General features: G+C 28.4%; 1 protein-coding gene across 1 annotated transcript; it reads left to right on the forward strand.

The window, feature by feature from the left end:
* Positions 1-3,038: 3,038 nt before the first annotated feature.
* LOC126668591 (phenylalanine N-monooxygenase CYP79D16-like) lies at positions 3,039-17,372 on the forward strand. Its single transcript, XM_050361779.2, has 9 exons — positions 3,039-3,144; positions 3,251-3,429; positions 3,785-3,860; positions 3,943-4,077; positions 4,170-4,204; positions 4,330-4,454; positions 14,238-14,329; positions 14,784-15,682; positions 16,737-17,372. Exons 1-9 carry the CDS (start codon positions 3,039-3,041, stop codon positions 17,367-17,369), a joined length of 2,280 nt encoding a protein of 759 aa, XP_050217736.2. The 3' UTR covers positions 17,370-17,372.
* The last annotated feature ends 4,550 nt before the right edge of the window (positions 17,373-21,922 follow it).

Raw genomic sequence — 21,922 nt, forward strand, 5'->3', positions numbered from 1 at the left:
TACAAATAAGTCCTTTACTTTTAAAAACTAACTAAAACCATAATCAAATTAAAATTTATTTAAATTCTTAATTAATTTAACTAAATCTAAATAAATTTTAAACATATACAATTAATTTATATGCTATACATGGAGAACGTTTTTAAAAATTTTCCAAATGAAAAAGACGTCAATTTAATATTTCAGGGTACAATTGAAACGATAAAATGCGAAATAAGGTAAATTGACAAGTTTTCAACGTCAGGGTAGGATCGAAAAGGGGCTACAAGATCGGAGTTTCTTTAAGGTATTAGGCCTTCATAATATATATAAACATTTAAGCTAAAAAAACCCATGTATATTCATAAGTATTTATTTACAAGATACCATACTAGACTAATGTGAAACTAGAGTTTAAAATACTGTTTATATTCATTTAGCAAAATAAGAGTTTTGGAAAGCAAAACGTTCGGAACATATATTTAAATACATTTCCGCTTTCTTAAAAAATTAGAAGATCAATGAGGTCAATTAAATTGAGTGCGTTCATGTTATTATTAATGAACAATAAGTAAAACCGAAAATCGTTATAAAACATTCCACAAGCTCTTACCTAATTAGGAGCCGAATGTTAACCTAATCTTCGAATCACATACGAAACCACTATATACATTGACCGTTAGTTACTCGACATGTGGACAATATAGAAAGCTAAGCCAACTGACGCGTAAATAAAGAGTATTGATAACTACGCCAACCAACACATAACACTTAACATGAGCATTATTACGCCAACCAACACATCACATTGCTACACGAACCGACACTTGACATATCAAACAACTACGACTCGAATCATTCCTTGTATTACATACCTTACCCTCAATTACTACTGTTGCACCCACAAGTAGTTGATATTTATGGTGTGATTATGATTATATGATGGTGGAGTCTCTGTTGACCCCAAGCATTGGATTATTATATTGTCGTATGTTGTTTTGGTTAATTCGTTTAGACTTACTACGGTTTTTAGAGCCAACACTCTCATTCCTTAACGTCTGTCGCGGTCCATGATTTTGGGTCGTGACACATAGTCAGTCCACTTGGGCTGGCCTTGATCGTGTTATGTTTAATAATATTTTTCATATTATGCTTTCTATTATTCAGGTCAATCATCTGCAGTGCTCTCTTAGTAATCATTGCTTGCTTCATATTACTGCGAAGATGTTTCACAATAAGATGTGGTTATCTCACCCTAATTTTCTTTCCTTTGTTAAAGATAATTGATCTGCTTCCATTTTTGATTCAGCCCTATGAAGTCTTTTCATATTAAGCTGAAGTCCCTAGCCAGAGCCCTAATTGATTGGAATTGGAATACCTTTGGTAATGTGAATTCTATTAGAGCTAGATCTAGGAAACTTGTTTCCGATCTTGAGGAATCCCTTATTTGGCATTGGTTTGCTCATTCAGATTTCTTATTCAAAATTCCAAAGATGAGCTCAATCCTGCTATCTCGCATGAGGATTCCTTACTTAGTGAGAAAGTCGGGATTAGGTGGCTTAAGGAGGGTGATAAGAACACTTCTTTCTTTCATGCCTGCATCCGCAAGAGGTACTCTAAACTTGCTTTTGAGTTAAAACTTCTTTCAGGTACGCCTTTTTTCTGATAAGAATAACATCCAATATTCTACTATTGATTTCTACTATGATCTTTTCTCTAGTCGTGGTTTTTAGGATCCCACCAATTTCATTTTTTTCAATTCCCCTTCTATTACAGATGCTCATAATGATGTTCTTTCTTCTATTCTTGATTATCGAGAGATTTTGAGTTCCATCAAGCATCTTAATGTTGATAGTGCTTATAGTTGTGATGGTTTCACGGGTCACTTTTACATTAACTACTCGAATATTATTAAGGCTAAAAGTGTGGCTGCTATTCGGGATTTCTTCTTAGGTGCTCTGATTCCTAAATTTTTCACTATTATCATCGTTTTCCTCATTCCTACGGTTAGTAATCCCTCTAGCTTCTCTGATATGCACCCTATCAGTCTCTACTCCTTTTGTCATAAAATCATTTCTAACATTATTAACTTCAGATTAGCTGATATTCTACCTTCTATCATTAGTACTGAGCAGTCTAGTTTCATTAGAGGTAGAACCATTCAACATAATATCGCTTTGGCCCATGAGTTAATTCATTATTTCGATAGTATTTGCATTGGTGGTAATATTCGTTTAAGTTTGATATGTCTAAAGCTTACGATATGGTGAGTTAGACCTTTTTTATTAGAACTTCTAAAAACAATAGTTTTTTTTAATTTTTTTGTGGACCTGATTTTCCAATCTCTTTATAATATCTAGTATTCTATCTCTCTTAATGGTGATATTTTTGGCTTTTTCAAATCCTATTGTTGTTGAAGACACGTTGATCCTCTCTATCCTAGCTTATTCATCATTGTTCATGATGTCTTTGGCAATTAGATCTACCTTGCCTTATCTAAGATCTCGCCCTATTATGTTCTACGCTCCTCTATCTCTGTGAATCATCTTATGTTTGCTTATGACATGTCGATTTTCACTAATGGTGGTTATAGTTCTCTTTGGTATTCTTAAAGAGTTAGAGAGAATTATGGCTAACTTCCTTTTGAACTCTAGAGATAATGATCATTTTAATTGAATTTTCTAAAGAAAGATTTGTAGACCTGTTTCTGCTGGTGGTCTTAATATCTGCAAACTTCTAGATATGTTGGGCTCTTTTTTGGCTAATATGGTTTAGCGTTTTATTTTCTTATATTTGTTTTAGTCTTCTTTCATGCGTTATATGTATGGTTCAGTTTCCCATTTCTATTCTGCCTTTTCTTTGATTACTAGTAGTTCAGTCCTTTGGCGTAGGATTCATTCCATTATTGATGATATTCTTGTCAATTCTATATGGGGTATCGGTTGTGGGAAGGTTTCCTTTTCGTTTGATAATTGAGTGAAGTCTGTCTTACTCCCTTAACTCCTCTTAATTCTGATTCTTCTTTATCTATCGACGACGTCCTTTTTGACTTGCCATTAATGGCATATCTTTCCACTCTTGTTCCTTCGCATGTTCTTCTTGCTATTTTCAGAACATATATCTCAGATCGGGGCGATAGGCTGCATTGGGTGCTGCACACTTCTGGTGAATTTTCTACTTTTTTCTAACATTTTTGAAAATTTTGCCCTTCTTCTTTCCCTTCTTCTTTTCAGCAAAATTCTTGGATTTGGGATATTGACATTCCCACTAGGATTAGTTTCTTTCTGTGGAAGCTCTGTTATAAAAGCATTCCCATTGATGATAGGATTTGTAATTTCAAGGCTCATCTTCTTTCTCAATATCATTGATGTTCCACAGCTTCAGTTGAGTCCTTTCACCACCTCTTCTTTCATGGCCATCTTGCTTTCTTTAAATGGTGTTATCTTGGTTGTATTCTTGATGATTACATCATTCCTCTCACTATTCGGCATTTATATTTAACTTGGCTTTCTAGTGGCTTATGTAACCAGTTCAGCAAAGTTAAAATACAGTTGATGTATTGTACCCTATGGGAAATCTAGAAGCATGGATGTGATAGCTTTCATTTAAGGACTTCTCTTTCTTTACATTTCACTTTTAGAGATGTCATTTGGTAGATTCCTAATTTTATTTTTCTTCAAGATTTTTCTCTCATCTTTCGGGCAGGAAAATTTATTCTCTTAAGGCTCTTTAGATTGGCATCATTTCTATTCTTCCTAAGAGAGTACCTTGTTATAGATGATTGACATCGTCTAGTGGTCTCAAGGTTAACTTTGAAGGTTCATTTATACTTGGTCGTGGTGCAGTGAGTGCTAGCACCAATCTTGATGCAGAGTTAGAGGGTCTTTTATTGTCTGATAGTTTTTTTAGAGTATTAGTCAGATGTCACTGAAGTGGAGTCTAATTCCAAAATTTTGGTGGAAGGTGTCAAAAGCACCTTTGCTGCCCCTTCGATTATTGACAGGATTTTGCCTCATACTGTTTCCTTTATGAACTATATAATTTTCACTCAAATCTTTAGAGAGCAGAATATGACAGCAGACACTCTTTCTAAGATTGGTCACTTGATAGGAGTAGGATTATTTCTATTTTATATGTCTGTATATTGATCTTTCTAATGTGCTTTTATTGTTATAATTAAGCTATTTTAGGTCTTATTGTTGTGTTTGAGTGTTTCGGATTAACTGTATGGAAATTGATGAGTTTTGGGTTTAATTATGAAGGTTTCCGAAGAAGAGAGACGTGCAAAGCACATTTACATATATGAGAATCTGATTCCGCTACATTAATTGATGATTTTGGAATACTTAGAGATTTATAACAATGTTGTGGTTTCTACATCAAATTATGAAGTTTGAAGTTAGTGCTTATGTTGTACAAAAGAGTGTCTCGTTCAAGACAACCCTTCTCGGTCCAGATGGAAAACAAATAGGAAGGTATTAAACATGACACATCATGTCTCGAACGAGACCTTTATTATAAAAGTTCCGGCGAGAATTTTTGGGTTTGGGTGATTGGGAACATGCCAAAATTGCTCAGGTTTCATTCTTTTGATTTGTAAATAATAGAGATTCAAATGTGAATTTTGACATATGGAGTTTTTTTATACTACTTTACTCTTTAATTAATTGTTCAACTTTTAACCAGAACACTTAAAATAGCGTTACTAAATATATAAATATTTGGGAATATTATCATTCTTTTCTTATGTGATATAACTTATAGATATTTGTAAAAATTAAAGTTTATCTATAGATATCTACCAACATATTAATTAATGCAGTTTTTGTTCATAATACATATGTTATACTAAGTATGTCAAAAGATGGAGGCTTTATAATATAATTGCCTAGATTAGGTAGGGGATTCTAAATTGTTTCATCTACACATGTTATTTATAAAATGATATTAATGTATTCCTTAAATTTACACAAATTATTCTACTATCACAAAGTTTAATTTTATGTTATTCTAAAAATGCACGCCTTAGTTGATTAGTATACAGTTATCTTTATTATTAAATTAACTAGAAACTTATCCACTATTATAAATGTTTCATCATAAAAAAAAGTCAAATATTTATGTTTTGTTTCAATTCTAAAAAAAACTTTTAAAATTATTAATTTTAGCCTATTTTTAGTAAATTTATTTTAATTGAACCTAGCTACTCAATTTATTCCAAAATAAATCTAACTTTTTTTGAATGTTTTTCAATTTTAACAAAAAAAATTATTTTGTCAATGGCATGCTAATTTTGATAAATATATTTTAATTAAAAAAAAGTTATGTTTGGTTAGAACTGAATAATGCAAAAAGTTTGACCTTTTTTTATGAATAAGTTATTAAATTGGATAAATCGCTACAATAGAAAACCAATTACAAAATAAGCTAAAATTGGTAATTTTAATTTTTTGGGGTTAGAATTAAAATAACACGTAAATGATTGATTTATCTGGGTGTTTAAGCCTATAATCAGTTGATAAAAATGAGTTTATTTATCAATCTATAGCTCCTTCTCATATATTTGCGTGATCTTCACATCTTTTTAATTACGCTATCATTTTCGTGACCAATCTACCATGACCAGACGCTGTGTAAGGATCTACGGAAAAAAAGGTTGTAAAATACAGGGACCTCTAGATGGGTTAAGCCTATCCTATATGGAAAATAAACCTAATCAGCTGGTCAAAAGAAGGATGATTCATATTATTATCATATATACATAAACGTGGTTTGAATGCCTCCTATTAAAATTCTATTTTTTTTATTCATAAAAAAATGATGCTATTTTCAGAGCAAGATATGATAAGGATAGAGCAAAAAAAGATTATGATGATAAGAATAAAGCCACCCAAAAAAAAGATTAAAATTAATAAGTGTTATAAATAATGGTATGTATAGCACATGAGTTACAATTGTTGCAAGACAATAAAAGCAGTTTACCTTATAAATTGTATTAAACTAATTTATTCAAATACTACATGAATGATGCACATGCTAGAATTAAAGAAAAACTAATACTCTATTTCTTTCATTCTAATTTAAAAGATCACACGCCAGTGAGGCCTAGCCCAAGTGGCTAAGGCTCTTCAGTGCATTCCTGAGATTTCGGTTTCGAGTTTCAGTAGGGTCAGTGTTTAAGGCCGAATTAAAATGGAAGTTTAACTACTAACCACTAACTACTAACGTAACTAGATTCTACCACAGTTAAAAAAAAGATCATACATTGTTTAAGAATGTTTAATAATTTTATTTTAATATTATATAAATGCAATACATATTCTTAGAAAACATTATTTTAAACATTTCTTCCATCTCAAAACAATCGTCAATTTTATCATTTTATATAATTTAAAAAAATACAATTAATATTCTAAATTATCATAAATTTATCTTTTCATTTTCTATTATACCCTTATTAAATACTATGACTAATTCACTTCTTTCAAATAGTGGCAATAAATAGTGGACTTTAAAAACGAGTAACGTAAAAAAATCAATTTTTAAAATTGTAATTTATTATAAATGAACAAGTATTTATCAAATACAGGGAAATTGTTTAGGATGGAAGAATAAATTATTTGAAAAGAATAAACAATTAATATAAAAAATATTTTATAATAATAATAATAATAATAATAATAATTGTCAATTGTAGTAAGACATCTAAAAAACATTTTTAATTAAATTGGGACAGAAGGAGTTATGACTATCATGTTTCTAATTAATACGTAATTTTTTTATGAATAGTTAATACGTAATTAATTTTAAATTAATTACATATTAAGAAACCATCTTTACACCAGTTTCTATTATAATCACAGCCTTTAAGAGTTGTCATATAAAATCGCCATATTTGAAAAATATTCATCACCGTTTTTAAATCCATCGAATTTTAACTAAACAGGAAAACAGAAAATAACTTTGGATGAAAGTGAAATGGATGAGTTTGTGATAGATTTAAAAATATTTAAAAAAACTGTTATAAAATTGAAAAAAGTGTAATTATTAAAAACAAATTCAAAAAGATATAAAGATGATGATTTTATATATAAATAATTTTTTAAAAAATATTTTTCCACATCATTTCTATTTTTCTAGTCAGCTAAAATTCACTGGATTTTAAAACAGTGATATATTTGAAAAAAAATGAAAGGTGGTGGTTTTAAATAACAACTGTTAAAGATTGCTATAAAATTAAAAAGCGTAACAACAAATTCAATGCAAACATTTATGAGATGTTGCAATTTTAACCAAAATTTTAATTTTTATAATAATTTCCTAATTTCAACATATTTTTGTAATAATATCTAATTTTGTATAACCGAATTTAACCAATCATGGTGGCATGCCACAGTGGACTTTTACGCAAAATGACTTGTTTCATCCACACACATAGCATCTCAATCAACAAATTTTAATTGAAAAAAAATCCAAACCTTAAAATTTATTTGCAATTTAAACTAAATCTTTTAATTGTTATAATATTGTTCTGATTTCACCTTATCACTGTAATTGTAGCCCATTTTCTCTAATCAATTAATTGTCCTAACTTTTAATTGGACTAGTTTCGCATTACGTGCTTTTTAACCATAGGTATTCTTTCAGAAGCAGTGTGGGCTAATGAAGCATGCAAGAACGTAGAGGAGGTAAGATGGGCAGTTGGTCAGATCTAGTATGGATCGTACATGAACGATAGTTGGGAATATGAGTCGAAGCAATAACAAGAATATTTCTAGTGGAACATCACGAAAGGTATAACTTGTACAAATCTTTCCATTTTCCAATTCGATCCGATCCATTCGTTCATAGCAAATACGCCCCCATCGTCTAGTGGTTCAGGACATCTCTCTTTCAAGGGCTATGCACGTGGCTCGTAACGTAACTTGTCAATATACATATTAATAAATTTATTATAATTATCAATTTTTTATTTATAATTAATATTAAATTAGTTTAGAATTTTTATAAAAATAAATATAATATATTCGGTTATTAAATTTTTTCATACTGAATTTATTCTTCTTTTGATTTTATAATAACCATAATTAAATAATTAACTTAATTTTATTAATAATATTTTCAAAAATAATAAGATAATAAATTTAAATAATAATATATTGACCAAGTACACTATTGTAGTTAAATCAAACTAAAAGATAGGTATTTCTACTAATTTGGGGACAATTTAGTTATTTTTTATATACTAAAAAGTAAATTGGAGATAATTTAGCTAACTATTATAATTAGGACTTTAATTATAATAGTGATTAATTAAATAATAATTAGGTAATGACTATAAAACCTTTATTTAGTGTTAAACTGAAAATGATTATTAGGTAAATTTGCCTGTCCCCCACCCCCCCATCCGTGCTTTTATATATAGTATAGATTTATATACTAACTCTGTAATTAGCAAAATTCATTTTCCAGAATTTTAAAATTTGATTTCTAATCTAAAAATAAAAAAATTTAACTTTCTGTAGTCGAAGAAGAAAACAAGTTTGAAGCTAAAAATGGAGTTAAATACTTTGCATGTAACCGAACTATCAGTTTATTTTAAAAAGGTTATCGAACTATGATTTATTTCAAAAAGGTTACTGAACTTTCAATTTGTTTCAAAAAGGATACTAAACTTTGATTTATTTCGAAAAAATTATCAAACTATCAATATATTACAAAAAGAATGCCAGATATTTTTTTTATTTTAAAAAAATTACCAAAAAATAATTTTTTTTAATCATCTGAACTATATGAGACAATTGTAAAGTAATTACTTGCCACATAAACTATACGTGTATAAATCTTCAATCTAATTAAAAAAAAAATTCATTAATCAAAAAATTAATATTTGATAACTTTTTAGAAATAAATGCTTGAAATAAATTAAAAGTTCATTAACCTTTTTGAAATAAATTAAATTTTGGTATCCTTTTTGAAATAAATTGAAAGTTCAGTAATTTTTTTGAAATATATCAAAGTTCGGTAACCTTTTTAAAATAAATTAATAGTTTGGTGACCTGTCAAGTATTTAACCTCTAAAAATGATAAGAAAATTCAAATAAGAAAAATAAGTATTATAATAAGGTGAAAGATTGAAAAAATAAAAGTGATTGACAAAATGATCATTATTGCAGTAAATATTTAAATCGGAACTTTATTATAAAAATAAAAAAATTGGTTTAAATTGCAGCCACTATAAGAAATACTAGAATTAGCAGCAAATATTTTTGTTGTTAATAGTGCTAAAATTTTTACTATTAACATATAGCAATAAAAAAAAGATCGTGACATGTTACTGCTAATAAAACATTGCTTTAAGTAATTGGTAATAAAATTTATTGTAAAATGCTGTTATAACTTAACTAATGGCAATAATTTTTAAAATTAATACTGTAAAATGTTTTTAACAGCAAAAAAAAATTAACTGCAAAAGAATTTATTGCCAAATATAGAATTCCTTATAGTGAGCGTTTATCCATGAAGGTTTGGATTTTATTTTTTATAATTAGGCCTTGCTAATCTAGGATATATGCCATGCGTGTCGATGAACAATCATTTTGCGCAAAAGTTCACCGTGGAAATCCTACCTTGTCCGGTTAAATTCGGTTTTCCAAAATTGTCTTTTATTACAAAAACATCTTGAAATTAGGACGTTATTACAAAAATTAAAAAACTTTTCTTAATTTTGCAACAATTCAAAAAGACTTAGATTTAATTTGTTATTAGGTCAATTAAAAAAATAGTGTGAAAGTGATGATCTAATATAATTAACCCTTATTTTTGTGGGTGATGCTATCCGGATAGAATCTATCCGGATAGAATGCCCTTTTTTATTTATTTAATTGTTTAATTAAATATATATTACTAGTTTAACCTTTTGTATCTATTTTTACCACCGTTAATTCTAATCACTTTAATATTTACTTTTAATAATTTAAATATCATTACAACTAATCTTTCTTCTAACTACTTTTTAAATTAAGTTTTAGTTATATTTAAATAATTTTATGTCAGTAATCAAATATTTTTTATTTTTCATAGTAATTATATGTTTTCCATAGTAATTTATGTTTCAAAATTTATCATTCTTAAAATATTTACTCCAGAACCAGTTGAAGAAATCCTAGAAAAAAATTCTAACAAAAATAATCTTTAAGATGGAAAATCCACAGGATATCAACGTATGCCTTTAAGGTTTGCAGAGTTTGTTGAAATCATGTTATATCACTTGCAACAAAATCAATTTCTATTTATTTATTAATAAAATATGCTCTTGCAAATTACATCTGCATGCCCTTTTTTTATTTTTTTTACATATGACAAGTTAAAACATTTCAATATTATGTATAATCAATCTTAATTTTTTTTCATATTTTTGTTATAATTTTAAAATTGGTTAAATTTTATCATTTTATATAAAAATTAAATAAAATTATAAACTATTTAGCATATTTTTAAATTTCATAAATTATTACAATTTAACAAAAAAAATTATAATCCATACCACCAAATGAAAATTGTATCAATCAATGTTGATATAATATTGTACTTAATATAAGGGGTTGTCACGATCCAATTTCATGAATCGTGACCGGCGCTAGGGTATGAATATGCTTGTATCAAAACCCATAGCAAGTCTCGCGGAAAACAAACAAACATATAAACCTGGAAAAACACTGCTCGGGGGCAAACGAGACTCCAACCTAAGTCTAGCAATTTATATCACAGTTCTAATATAAATAACTTAAATATCTGAAATGCTTCACAACATGCCTTATATATAATAAAAATATAATTCAGAATAAACATGCCAATAATAAACAATCGAACAGATCGACAATCTCAAAGTGCAATAACCAAAATAATATATAAACCAAATTTAAAACCCTTAAATTAAAACATTTTATACTAATATAATATGATTATAGAAAACAGTATTGAAATGATCTCAGCGTAAGTATGACATAGCATACTGATAAACCCAGAGTGGATGCATACTGATAAACCCAGAGTGGACGAGAACAGATCCTTGTCACATACCAGCGTAAGCAAGATTTTAGTCTGCCGATCCCAAAGTACTTACCGGTGCACACAGTCTCGATACAAGCCTATCGAGTAGCTCGTTTCAGTCCAGATCCATAATCGCTTAAAAGAATTCAAAAATATTTATAATACTAAAATATGATGCGGTACGTAATAAAGCGGTAAATAGCACTACAAACTCGCTGCTTGCTTATCCACGTGAAACTTGGCAAACAGCTAACCCTGCGTAGACTCCGAAGCACGAGCAGTCGACAGGTCTAAAATAATAAATAAGTTAATATCCGAACAACCCTTAGCTCTAAGATACTAGACACCATATAGGACTAACACAATTAAAATAATACAAATTACTGATTATTATTGTCTCGTCCAACTAATCTAAAAAAATAAAAATTCAATGATAGAAATAATGGCACATCATTAAATTGACGAATAGAAAAGGAGCAAATTACTATGAAGCCCCTCCATGCATTGGCTGTGCCATGTCATATTTATAACAAGCCAATGAGTATTTGCGATAGAGATTTTTTTTTTAATCTTTAAAAATTCCACATAACTAGCGCACAATTGATTCGTTGCATGACTGACATGACGTAAAATTTGTATTGTATAGTTTTCTTGAAAATCAAACAATATGACCTTTCACTTTTTTTTCGTCAACACTTGAGAGTCAATTAATTTGCAAATCTAAGGGACTAAATCGTTGACAGAAATAAAAATGGGAGACCATTTAAAAAAAAAAAAATTAGTTTTTTGACGAGGTTGACTAACTCCAAAATGGATGTAAAGACTAACTCGTTGATGGAAACAAAAGTGAGGAACATATTATTTGATTTTCAAATAGAAGGGACAAAGTATAAAGTATGACATACATGGAGAGGCCTCATAGTAATTTACACTAAACAATTGACTTTCCGGTCCAACTAGTCTAACAATTTGAATTTGGTCCAATAGACTGGACCGGCGATAATTTAACCTAACAACACAAATTGAACCGTGGTTGAAACAATGATTCAACAGGTTGGAATGGCAGTGGAACCATGACCGAATCCAACATTTAATTAAGTAAAACTATCAGTCAGACTGGTAAACGGGAAGTCAGTGGGCACACCGGTTTGATTTTTAAAGCACCATATTATATTAATTGTTTTTTTACTACTCCTTCCGCCTTGAATTGGTGAGTTGCCTTATTAATTTTAATTTTCCAAATTTAAATTCACCTTCAATTTTGGATAAACAATTTAAAATTAAAAATCTTATTTACCCTAAACAAATAAGTATAGTTAAAAATGGCTTAATTACTTCATATTTCAATATAAAAAAAATGTATGTTCAACACTATATTAGTCAAACCGAATTAAATCAAAACAGAATCGATATCAAATTTTGGTTAATCCATTAACATAATTAATTAAACACAATTAAGTGAGTTTTTTTTATACATTAATCGAAATTTTTTATTCCTTTTAAATTTGTATATTGTAAGTATATCCCACCCTATATATGTTAATTTTTTTTATATAATTGGAAAAGGAGACGCGCTTGTGTGAGTAATTGAACCCCACGTCCTTAGCAGTTTGTTGCCCATCACTTATACCATTTGAGTTACAGCTCGTTCATAATTATTATAATTAGTTATTTGTTATAAATATTAACCGTAAAATTTATTTTCCTATTATAAGAAAATCTGATTGTATCTACTATATATACTGCTAATTACTTAAATATATGTTAAAACATGTAGATTTATTGATCTTAACTATAATTAATCAACTAATTTGATGTTTAATTTGTAAAAAAAAATATTTTTAGAATTGGACGGAACCGGCCCATTTCTAGACGGCCTAAAACCGTCCAAAACTTGTTTTTTTTTTCTTCGCTAAAAAAACTTGTTATTTTTATGTTTAATTTATTATAACATGTTCAATTTTTTAAAATTAAATTACTTAATATTAAATTAATAATTTGAAAGATAATTCATAAAATATAATATAGTCAATTTTTATAATATTTATCATTAGACTTTAATGTAAATGCAGCATTTTCATTGACAAAAATATTTACAATTTAATAAATTAAGATTTACACCCAATGGTATTATTTTATACAAGCTTTTAATTTGAAATTGGTTTAACAGTGGGCTCTATGAGATAAACCGATTGTCAAACCAGCAAAGCAAACTTTAGTTGCCAATCTGATTATGATTTGCACCAGTGACGTTATTAATAGTGAAGAAAATCAAATATTTACTCATCAATTCAAAAAATTATTAGCAATGAAAATTATTATGTGGTAAATAAATTAATTATGATTGATCTCTAACTAATTTATAACTTATCATATATTTTATTTTGATTATACCAACTAATTTGAAATGATTATGCTTATCTTGTTCTATTTTATTTAAATATAAATTTTTATTTATTTACTGAAGGTTATATTTGTCTTTTAATTTTTACTTTTAGTTAAAACTACTTAAATAACCTTCAAATATTTTTAAAAAGGACCAAAATGGGTCTCTCTATCCGGATAGATTCTATCCGGATAGCTTTTTCCTATTTTTGTATAGCAATTCATGTGCACTAGCTCTTTGTATAAAGATCAATTCTGTTGTCCTAATTTTTATTTGAATTTATATCTAACTCTGTAATTAGTAAAAAACTCAAAATTTTAAAATTTAATTTTAAATCTAAAAATAATCAAAAATAATGTTAAACTCTAACTTTAAATTCTCAAACTTTCAATGGCTGAAAAAAAATTGATAAGAAAAACTAAGTAAAACAAATTAGTATTTTAATAAGGTAAAAGATTCAAAATAAAAATATTGATTGAAAAAATAGCAATAATTGCAGCAAAATACTAAAATCGGAATTTTATTGTAAAAGCTAAAAGGTTTAGTTTAAATTGCAACTACATATAAAAATTTGAAACAGTAATCTTGAACAAAATTCTGCTGTGGCATGCCACCTTGGCCGGTCAAAGTCGCGCATTTGACGTGGGTTGTTCCGGAAGCTCTAGACTATCTCTTCTTTCAGTGGTTTTATTTGGTTAACAGAAAATACCGTCCTCTTTGGCGGTTGATATTGGTTCTTTTGTTTGTGGGATATTTGGAAAATAAGAAACAGACGGGTTTTTCGAGATAAATTTACTAAAGCTCATTGGCTTGTTTATAGTTGTATTTGCAAAGCGGTGGAATTCTACAAGGCGAGGCATTCGAATTTCTATTACTCGGAAAATGATGTGTATAGAAATTTGAATTATTTCTGTAATTTTATCCTACTTGAATTTTTTCATAGGATAATTTTGCCATCCATCTTTTTGTGGATGTGTTAATAAAATCATCATTTACCCAAAAAAAAATCTTGACACTAGAATATATTATTATAAATTATAACTAACTTTTTTTATTAAAATTGTAACAATTTGAAAATATTTAAATTTAATTTGTTGTAAAATAGCTAAAAGATGGTGTAAAGGTGGTGATTTAAGATATGATTAGTTTTTATTTATATTTTTTATAGCAATTGGTGTGCGCTAGCTTTTTGTATAAATAGAGAGTGCATACTTCAATGCTAATAGAAATCAAACAAAGGCCTAAAAGAAGAGTGAGTATCTAGGGCTGAAACAAACTCCAATTTGTTTTCATTTTATTTTAATTCTCACAATGTCTACAACTTGTTTACAATTAAGCATTGCCCATTTCATGATTTTTGCCCTAGCTATCATCATCTTCTCCTACTTCATGAGCTCTCGCAGTTCAAAAAACAAAAATGTCAATCGTCTCCCTCCTGGTCCGAAGCCATGGCCTCTAGTTGGATGCATGCCGACAATGCTAGCAAACAAGCAGTTCTTTCGCTGGATACACAGTCTCATGCATGAAATGAACACTGAAATTGCATGCATTCGTCTCGGAAATGTTCATGTTATCCCTGTCACCTCTCCTGAGATTAGCTGCGAATTCTTGAAATCACAAGATGCTGTATTTGCAAATAGGCCCTTAACCATGTCTACTCATCTCATTTCAAGAGGTTACCTGACAACCGCGCTTGTGCCCTCCGGCGACCAGTGGAAGAAGATGAAGAAAGTTGTCGAAACACAATTGCTTTCTCCAGCAAAACATAAGTGGTTTTACGAAAAAAGACTCGAAGCAGCCGATCATCTCCTTTGCTACGTGAATAACCAATGCACGAAATCTACAGAAGTAGGCGGATTAGTGAATCTGAGACTCGCTACGCAACACTACTGTGGTAACGTGACGAGGAAGATATTGTTTAACAGGAAGTATTTTGGAGTAGGAATGGAAGATGGTGGCCCTGGATTTGAGGAAGAAGAGCATACTAATGCAATTTTCACTGCTCTTACTTATACCTATGCTTTTTCTGTGTCTGATTACTTGCCCTGCTTAATAGGGCTTGATTTGGATGGTCATGAGAAGATAATACAAAATGCTATTGGGATCATAAACAAATATCATGATCCGGTGATTGATGAGAGGGTTCGACAATGGAGGGATGGAGTTAAAAACCAAGAAGATGACTTGCTCGACCTTCTCATTACTTTAAAAGATGCCAATGGCAACTCCGTTCTGTCAATACAAGAAATTAAAGCTCAAATAATCGTACGTTTGCTTTCTCTCTCTCTTATTTTTGCTTAGGAATCAATTTTTCGATCATTATATGTTTTTTCTTTCATATGCAAATTATTCAGTTACGTCATTCTATATTCCTCGACTCCTTTCCTCGTGAATAGAGATGCTCGTTGGTGCTTGGATAAACACTTATTTTCGATCAACTCCGAAAGAAAATTCATATTAAATATAATTGTGTTATGTGTACACTTAACTTTTTATTTTTAACTAATTTTTAATATAGGTCTAATATATTACTCAGTTTCCTCGCGCATAATCTAATATATAAGTCGAACTTGAATAATAAGTATTTGGCTAGAACTAGATTTGATCTAGCATTTAAAATAGTTAAGTCTGGTTGGCTGTCCCTGACCCCCTATAAACAAGTACAACATGAGACATGATCTAAAACTCATAAGAACAAGTCCAAAAGACTATATTTAATAATTGACTTAAAAACAATTATTGAACCAATGCATGTTTAAATAGTGAGGAGTTTGATCGCGACTTTTGTAAATGATTAGAAGAATTTTATTATACATGGGTCTATGAAACTGGAATCTTGAATTATTTTTGGATATGCATAAAAAATTGAGAACTCTTAGTGGGTATTTGAAGAGATATTTTTACTTAAACCTAGTTCGAAATATATATATATATATATATATATATATATATATATATATATATATATATATATATATATATATATATATATATATATATATATAGGACTATGAATTAAACATTAAATACGTAAATAATATTAAACAATCAATAAATATTATATTTTTTGATTAATGACATTTTAACTAGAACTAAATATTTTTCAATTTAGTTATGACATTTAATTATATCTCGTGTCACACATTTAGTGGGTAGTTAATGATCCTACAATGGCTAACCAGATTTATGCAAGTATTCTTTTTTTATAGTGCCGACAAGCTACATCGATGCCCATTCTTGCGCTTGGAATCTTCTTATCGTATTTGATTCATGGTATGATATGTACTAGCAGATAATCATGAAGTGATCAATTTTGCAGGAAATACTTATGGCAGCAATAGATAACCCATCAAATGCTGTGGAGTGGGCAATTGCAGAAATGATAAACCAACCAAAAATTCTTGAAAAGGCAGTAGAAGAACTAGACAGGGTAGTAGGAAAGGACAGACTAGTTCAAGAATCAGATTTCTCACACCTCAATTATATCAAAGCATGCGCTAAAGAAGCCTTTCGACTACATCCTATTGTGCCCTTCAATCTTCCGCATGTTTCTGTATCGGATACAACAGTCTCAGGCTACTTTATTCCAAAAGGGAGCCATGTTTTGCTGAGTCGCCTGGGCCTCGGACGGAACCCTAGGATATGGGATGAACCGCATTTGTTTAAACCAGAGCGCCACATAAACAATGATCATGGCTCGAAAGTAGTTCTGACGGAGACTAATTTGCGCTACGTTTCATTCAGTACAGGAAAACGGGGGTGTCCTGCTATCACCATGGGAACATCAATGACTGTAATGTTATTTGCTAGGCTTCTTCAAGGGTTCAGCTGGAGTGCTCCGCCTAATCAGACAAGGGTTGATCTAACGGAGTCTAAGAATAGTTTGGCACTTGCTAAGCCATTGATTGCACTCGCAAAGCCTCGTTTACCAGCACACTTGTACCCGGCATGATCAATATGGCAACATACAGTTAAAAGATGATCCAGTACTAGTTTATGTCTTTTTATCTGTATTATAATAAAAAAACAGTATTATAATAAAAAAAACTGTATTATAATAAAAAGAAATAGTAAACATAATTAATTTTTATTTTTGTTAGAACGGAAGGTTACTCATTTCAGACAAACTTTTCCTTGCTTGGCAATATAAAATTGCTTGTTAATCTAACTTTACTACGTAAGAATGCCAAATAAGTAAAAAGATACATATATTATTTAATAAAAATGACACAAATGATCATGCCATTAGTTTCTTTTGCCATGTAAGCAAAATTTCGTTTGAAATAAATTAATAAGTAACTTCTCATGGTAATGAAAATAAAAGTTAAATAATCAAAATATAATAAATAAAAAACTGATTACCAAAATATAAATGACTATAATTCGATAGCCGTAACATATTTTAACCCAATCATTTTCACAATGGCATATAATTATGAATTCTAAGTTACGAATCATTATGTAATTTATAAATTTGAAAAAGAGGCCGTTGATATCAAAATTAGAAAAAGAGAAACAGTAATCATATTGATGTAATCTTGTAATTATATATGTGAGTATATGGTTATCCTCTCGAGTGATATATATATATCTTTGTTTTTGACCTAACCATTATTAAAATAATCCAGCCTTCCATTTGTCTCATTTCTGGCCGCCGTCTTCTAACTTTGTGAGTGTGGTGAGCGTGTTCTGAAATTTTTTATTTTTTGATAGAAAATAACCAAATTAATCCAAGGTGTAGATGAGTTGGTAAGGCACTTTTCTAGTTTAAGTGAGGTCGCGGGTTCGAACCGTACTCATGTATGCAGCTGTTTAAAACTTGGGGCCAGAGATTTACCTCCCGAAAGAGACCTACCCGGCTCGAGTGGGGATTAGTCTGAATGTGGAAGACCTAAAAGTGTCGTCTCATAGTGACCCGTTCAGGACACCTCATGTATCCTGTACCAAAAAAAAAATTAACCAAATAGCTCTTTTAGCTGATGGAGAAGAGATTACAACTGAGGCCTAACTCTTTACAGAGAAACAAGGCTCAGACCAAACAAAACCAAAAACTTAAGGATAGACTAGCTAGCTAACATAATTCTCTAATGATATCAACTAAGCTACTATTGATGCTTTAAACATTAAATAGAATATAAATATAATTATTCTTATGATATTAACCCTTATAGAAACAATATTAATCAAATATAAATGTAATTTTTAATCCATAATAATTATTCTTATTTAACGAGTTACATTATGAATCATCTGTAAAACACGTAAAACGATACTAGTTAAAAAAATAGCAAATCATATTTTAAATTGTCAAAGTTGAAAAGATCATACTAAAATTATAAAATATGCTAAAGTTTTTAATATCTTTATAATTGACACTATTTAAATACATAAAGAAGGTTTAAGGACTATTTGAATCTAAACTTTTTTTCTCTATTATCAATTGCAAGCAAACCTTTAATATTTTTAATTATATGAAGAGCCAAATTTTTAAAATTAGATAAAAATAATTTGATTATTATTTGATATTTTCTAATTATATTCTCTATAAATAAGATAAACTATTTCTAATTAACTACTATATTAATAATTATCTGATATTTTATATTTAACTATAATTTATAATTATAGAAATAAATATTAATTAAATATAAATATAATTTTCATAATCCATGATAAATATAATTATTCTTATTTGAGGAGTCGCACTACGAGTAATGTGTAAAACACGTAAAACGATACTAGTTACAAAAAATAGCAAATCATATTTTAAATTGTCAAAGTTGAAAGACCATATTAAAATTATAAAATATGCTAAAGTTTTTAATTTCTCTATAATTAACACTATTTAAATAGATGAAGAAGGTCTAAGGACTATTTAAATCCAAACAATTTTGTTCATTACCAATTACAAGAAAATCTTCAATGTTTTTAATTATATGAAGAGTCAAATTTTTAAAATTAGATCAAAATAATTTTAATAATAATTTAAAATTATGTTATACATAAACTAAAAATTTGATAAAAATGTTTTACAAATAATTTTAAATATTTAACATTAATTATAAGAATAAGTATAAAATCTTTAAAGTTATCAAATTTATTTATTTTTTAATAAATAATAGGTGTATTAGCTCAACCACTTATCAAAATATAATATTTACTAATTCTACAATACTATAGACATAATTTTAATCATGATATTATCAAATAAAAATAATATCATATGTTATATATTTATTATTTATTATTTATAATACATGGATAAAATAACTTATATTTAAATTTAAAATATAAATATAAATATGTCATAAAATAATATATATATATTATTAGTTGAATATAAATTTTATATGATTGTCTAAATATTTATTGTAAGTGAATAATCAAAAGTTATTTAAATAAATGAGAGATTTTCTTAAAACTGGATATTTTTCTATCCCACATTTAACATTATCATCATCACTCTCTACAATGGAAGGACTTGATTTTAGTGGGAAAAGAAACAAGGACCAAAATGTACAACACTCAATAGATATAAATAAACAGGGCCAAGATATAAATCTATACTATATATAAAAGCACGGATGGGGGAGACAGACAAATTTACCGAATAATCTTTTATAATTTATTACTAAATAAAGGTTTTATGGTCATTGAATAATTATCTATTTAATTTATTACCAAAGATAAATAATAATTAGAGTCCTAATTAGATTTAGTATAACTAGAGTCCTGATTACAATTGAATTATTGTTATAATTTATCTATTTGATATAGTATTCAATCCTATTTAGAATAATATTCTCATGTATTTTACATATTTAATCATGTCTTAGTTTTTAGACGTGGGAATGCTATTTAAAAAATGGAATAAAAGATGCCATGCTCTAAGAATATTATTTTAATAATACTACAGATCTAATTATAATTACAGGCTTCAACATCAACCACAATTAGTGTTTTGAATTTATAATTAAAATGTATAATTATTTAATTCTTCAAATTTGTAACTTGACAATAAACAATACCAAACACAAATTAGATTAGACTTTCTTTCAAAAACAAATTATACTTTATAATATTTAATTATTAACTAAAAACTTAATATATGAGAATGATCTGTTTAAACACAAAAAAATATTTTAAAATACTAATTAAAATAAACTACTTATAATACCATATTAAAATAATTAAATACATAGTTATTACTAATTTAATTATCTTTTCACTTAAAATTTGATATTTTTTACTTAAATTTAATTTTTAATTATAGAAATAATTATTAATAAAATAAAAATATAATTATCTTAATCCATAATAATATAATTATCATTATTTGACGAGTCACACACGCGCCACGTGTGAAACACGTAAAGCGACACTAGTTATATAAAAGTAGGACAAATTGTATAGTTTAGTATAAAATAACTAATTAAGGTGATCAATATTTAAATATATGATTTAAACTAATTTATGTTACAAATTAATATAATTTTTTTGACCGCATGTAAAGAAGTTGTTAGACCTCCTCCGTATGACTCGGCTAATAAAATTAAATAGATGAATCAGAATAAACTAACTTAATATTTTTAGTTTTAAAACTTTGTAAAATTGGTCACTATATATTATCAAATAAATTTACAAAAATATGAATAAATTTGCTTCAAACGCTAAATATCATATGAAGATGAGCTATTTGCTAATGAAAAAAAGAAAAGAGAAAATTACACAAAAATTACATCCACGCTGTTTTATTTCTCTAGTAGCCACTTTTTGTTCTTCTTATATTTTCTAACCATTTATTGTTTACTATTGGTGACTCAGCTTTAAAATGTATTTCTTTATATAACTATTATTCTTCATCTCTTATTACTTCAGTTCTCAACGAGAGATTGCTTCATCTGGTATGAAGATGGTAGAGGCAACGACGAAAATGGTAATCAGAGTTATTATCATCGATCGGTGGTGGAGGCAGCAGCGACGACAATGGTGGTGGTGATAAATGTACCAGTGCAGGGGGAAATGGTGTTTTAAAGGTAATGGCGAACAAGAAGAAGAGCATTGGTAACGCTCATTACTGTGTTAGATCTTTTAGTCTTTTTATTTGATCTGTGATTAAATGTTATTCTTTTAATTGTATGTTTATTGTAGTAGTTTTATCCGAGATTATTTGATTTGTTAATCTATTTTAGCTTTTAGACTTTGATGGAATTTTTTTGTAGCATAATGAAATGTTAATTTATGCCCAATGTGACATTAAATTCATGAATTGTCTATCCCTGATGTTTCTTTTCTAATTTGTCATTGTAAATGTTAATTCTTTATTTAGTACATGTATGCTTCTGAAAGCTATGTCATTAACCAGTTGGTTGTAACTCAATTTACCTGTCTTATGGGCTGTGAAGTCTCTAATTGTGTACGGCTTACTGAAGTTTCATTTTTTCATCTAAGAAAAAAATAAGGTCCTAATTCAGAAAAAAATAAGGTCCTAATTCCTGGCTGACC

This window comes from Mercurialis annua, linkage group LG2 (assembly GCF_937616625.2).
Source record: "Mercurialis annua linkage group LG2, ddMerAnnu1.2, whole genome shotgun sequence".
NCBI lineage: Eukaryota > Viridiplantae > Streptophyta > Magnoliopsida > Malpighiales > Euphorbiaceae > Mercurialis > Mercurialis annua.

Bases quoted from the DNA above. Each gene is read 5' to 3' on its own strand.
- LOC126668591 (XM_050361779.2), top strand. From the start codon at position 3,039: ATGGCATATCTTTCCACTCTTGTTCCTTCGCATGTTCTTCTTGCTATT. The intron at 3,861-3,942 runs GTCTTTTATTGT...TTTTGGTGGAAG, and splicing joins TCTTGATGCAGAGTTAGAGG to GTGTCAAAAGCACCTTTGCT. The intron at 14,330-14,783 runs GTAATTTTATCC...TTTTTGCCCTAG, and splicing joins TAGAAATTTGAATTATTTCT to CTATCATCATCTTCTCCTAC.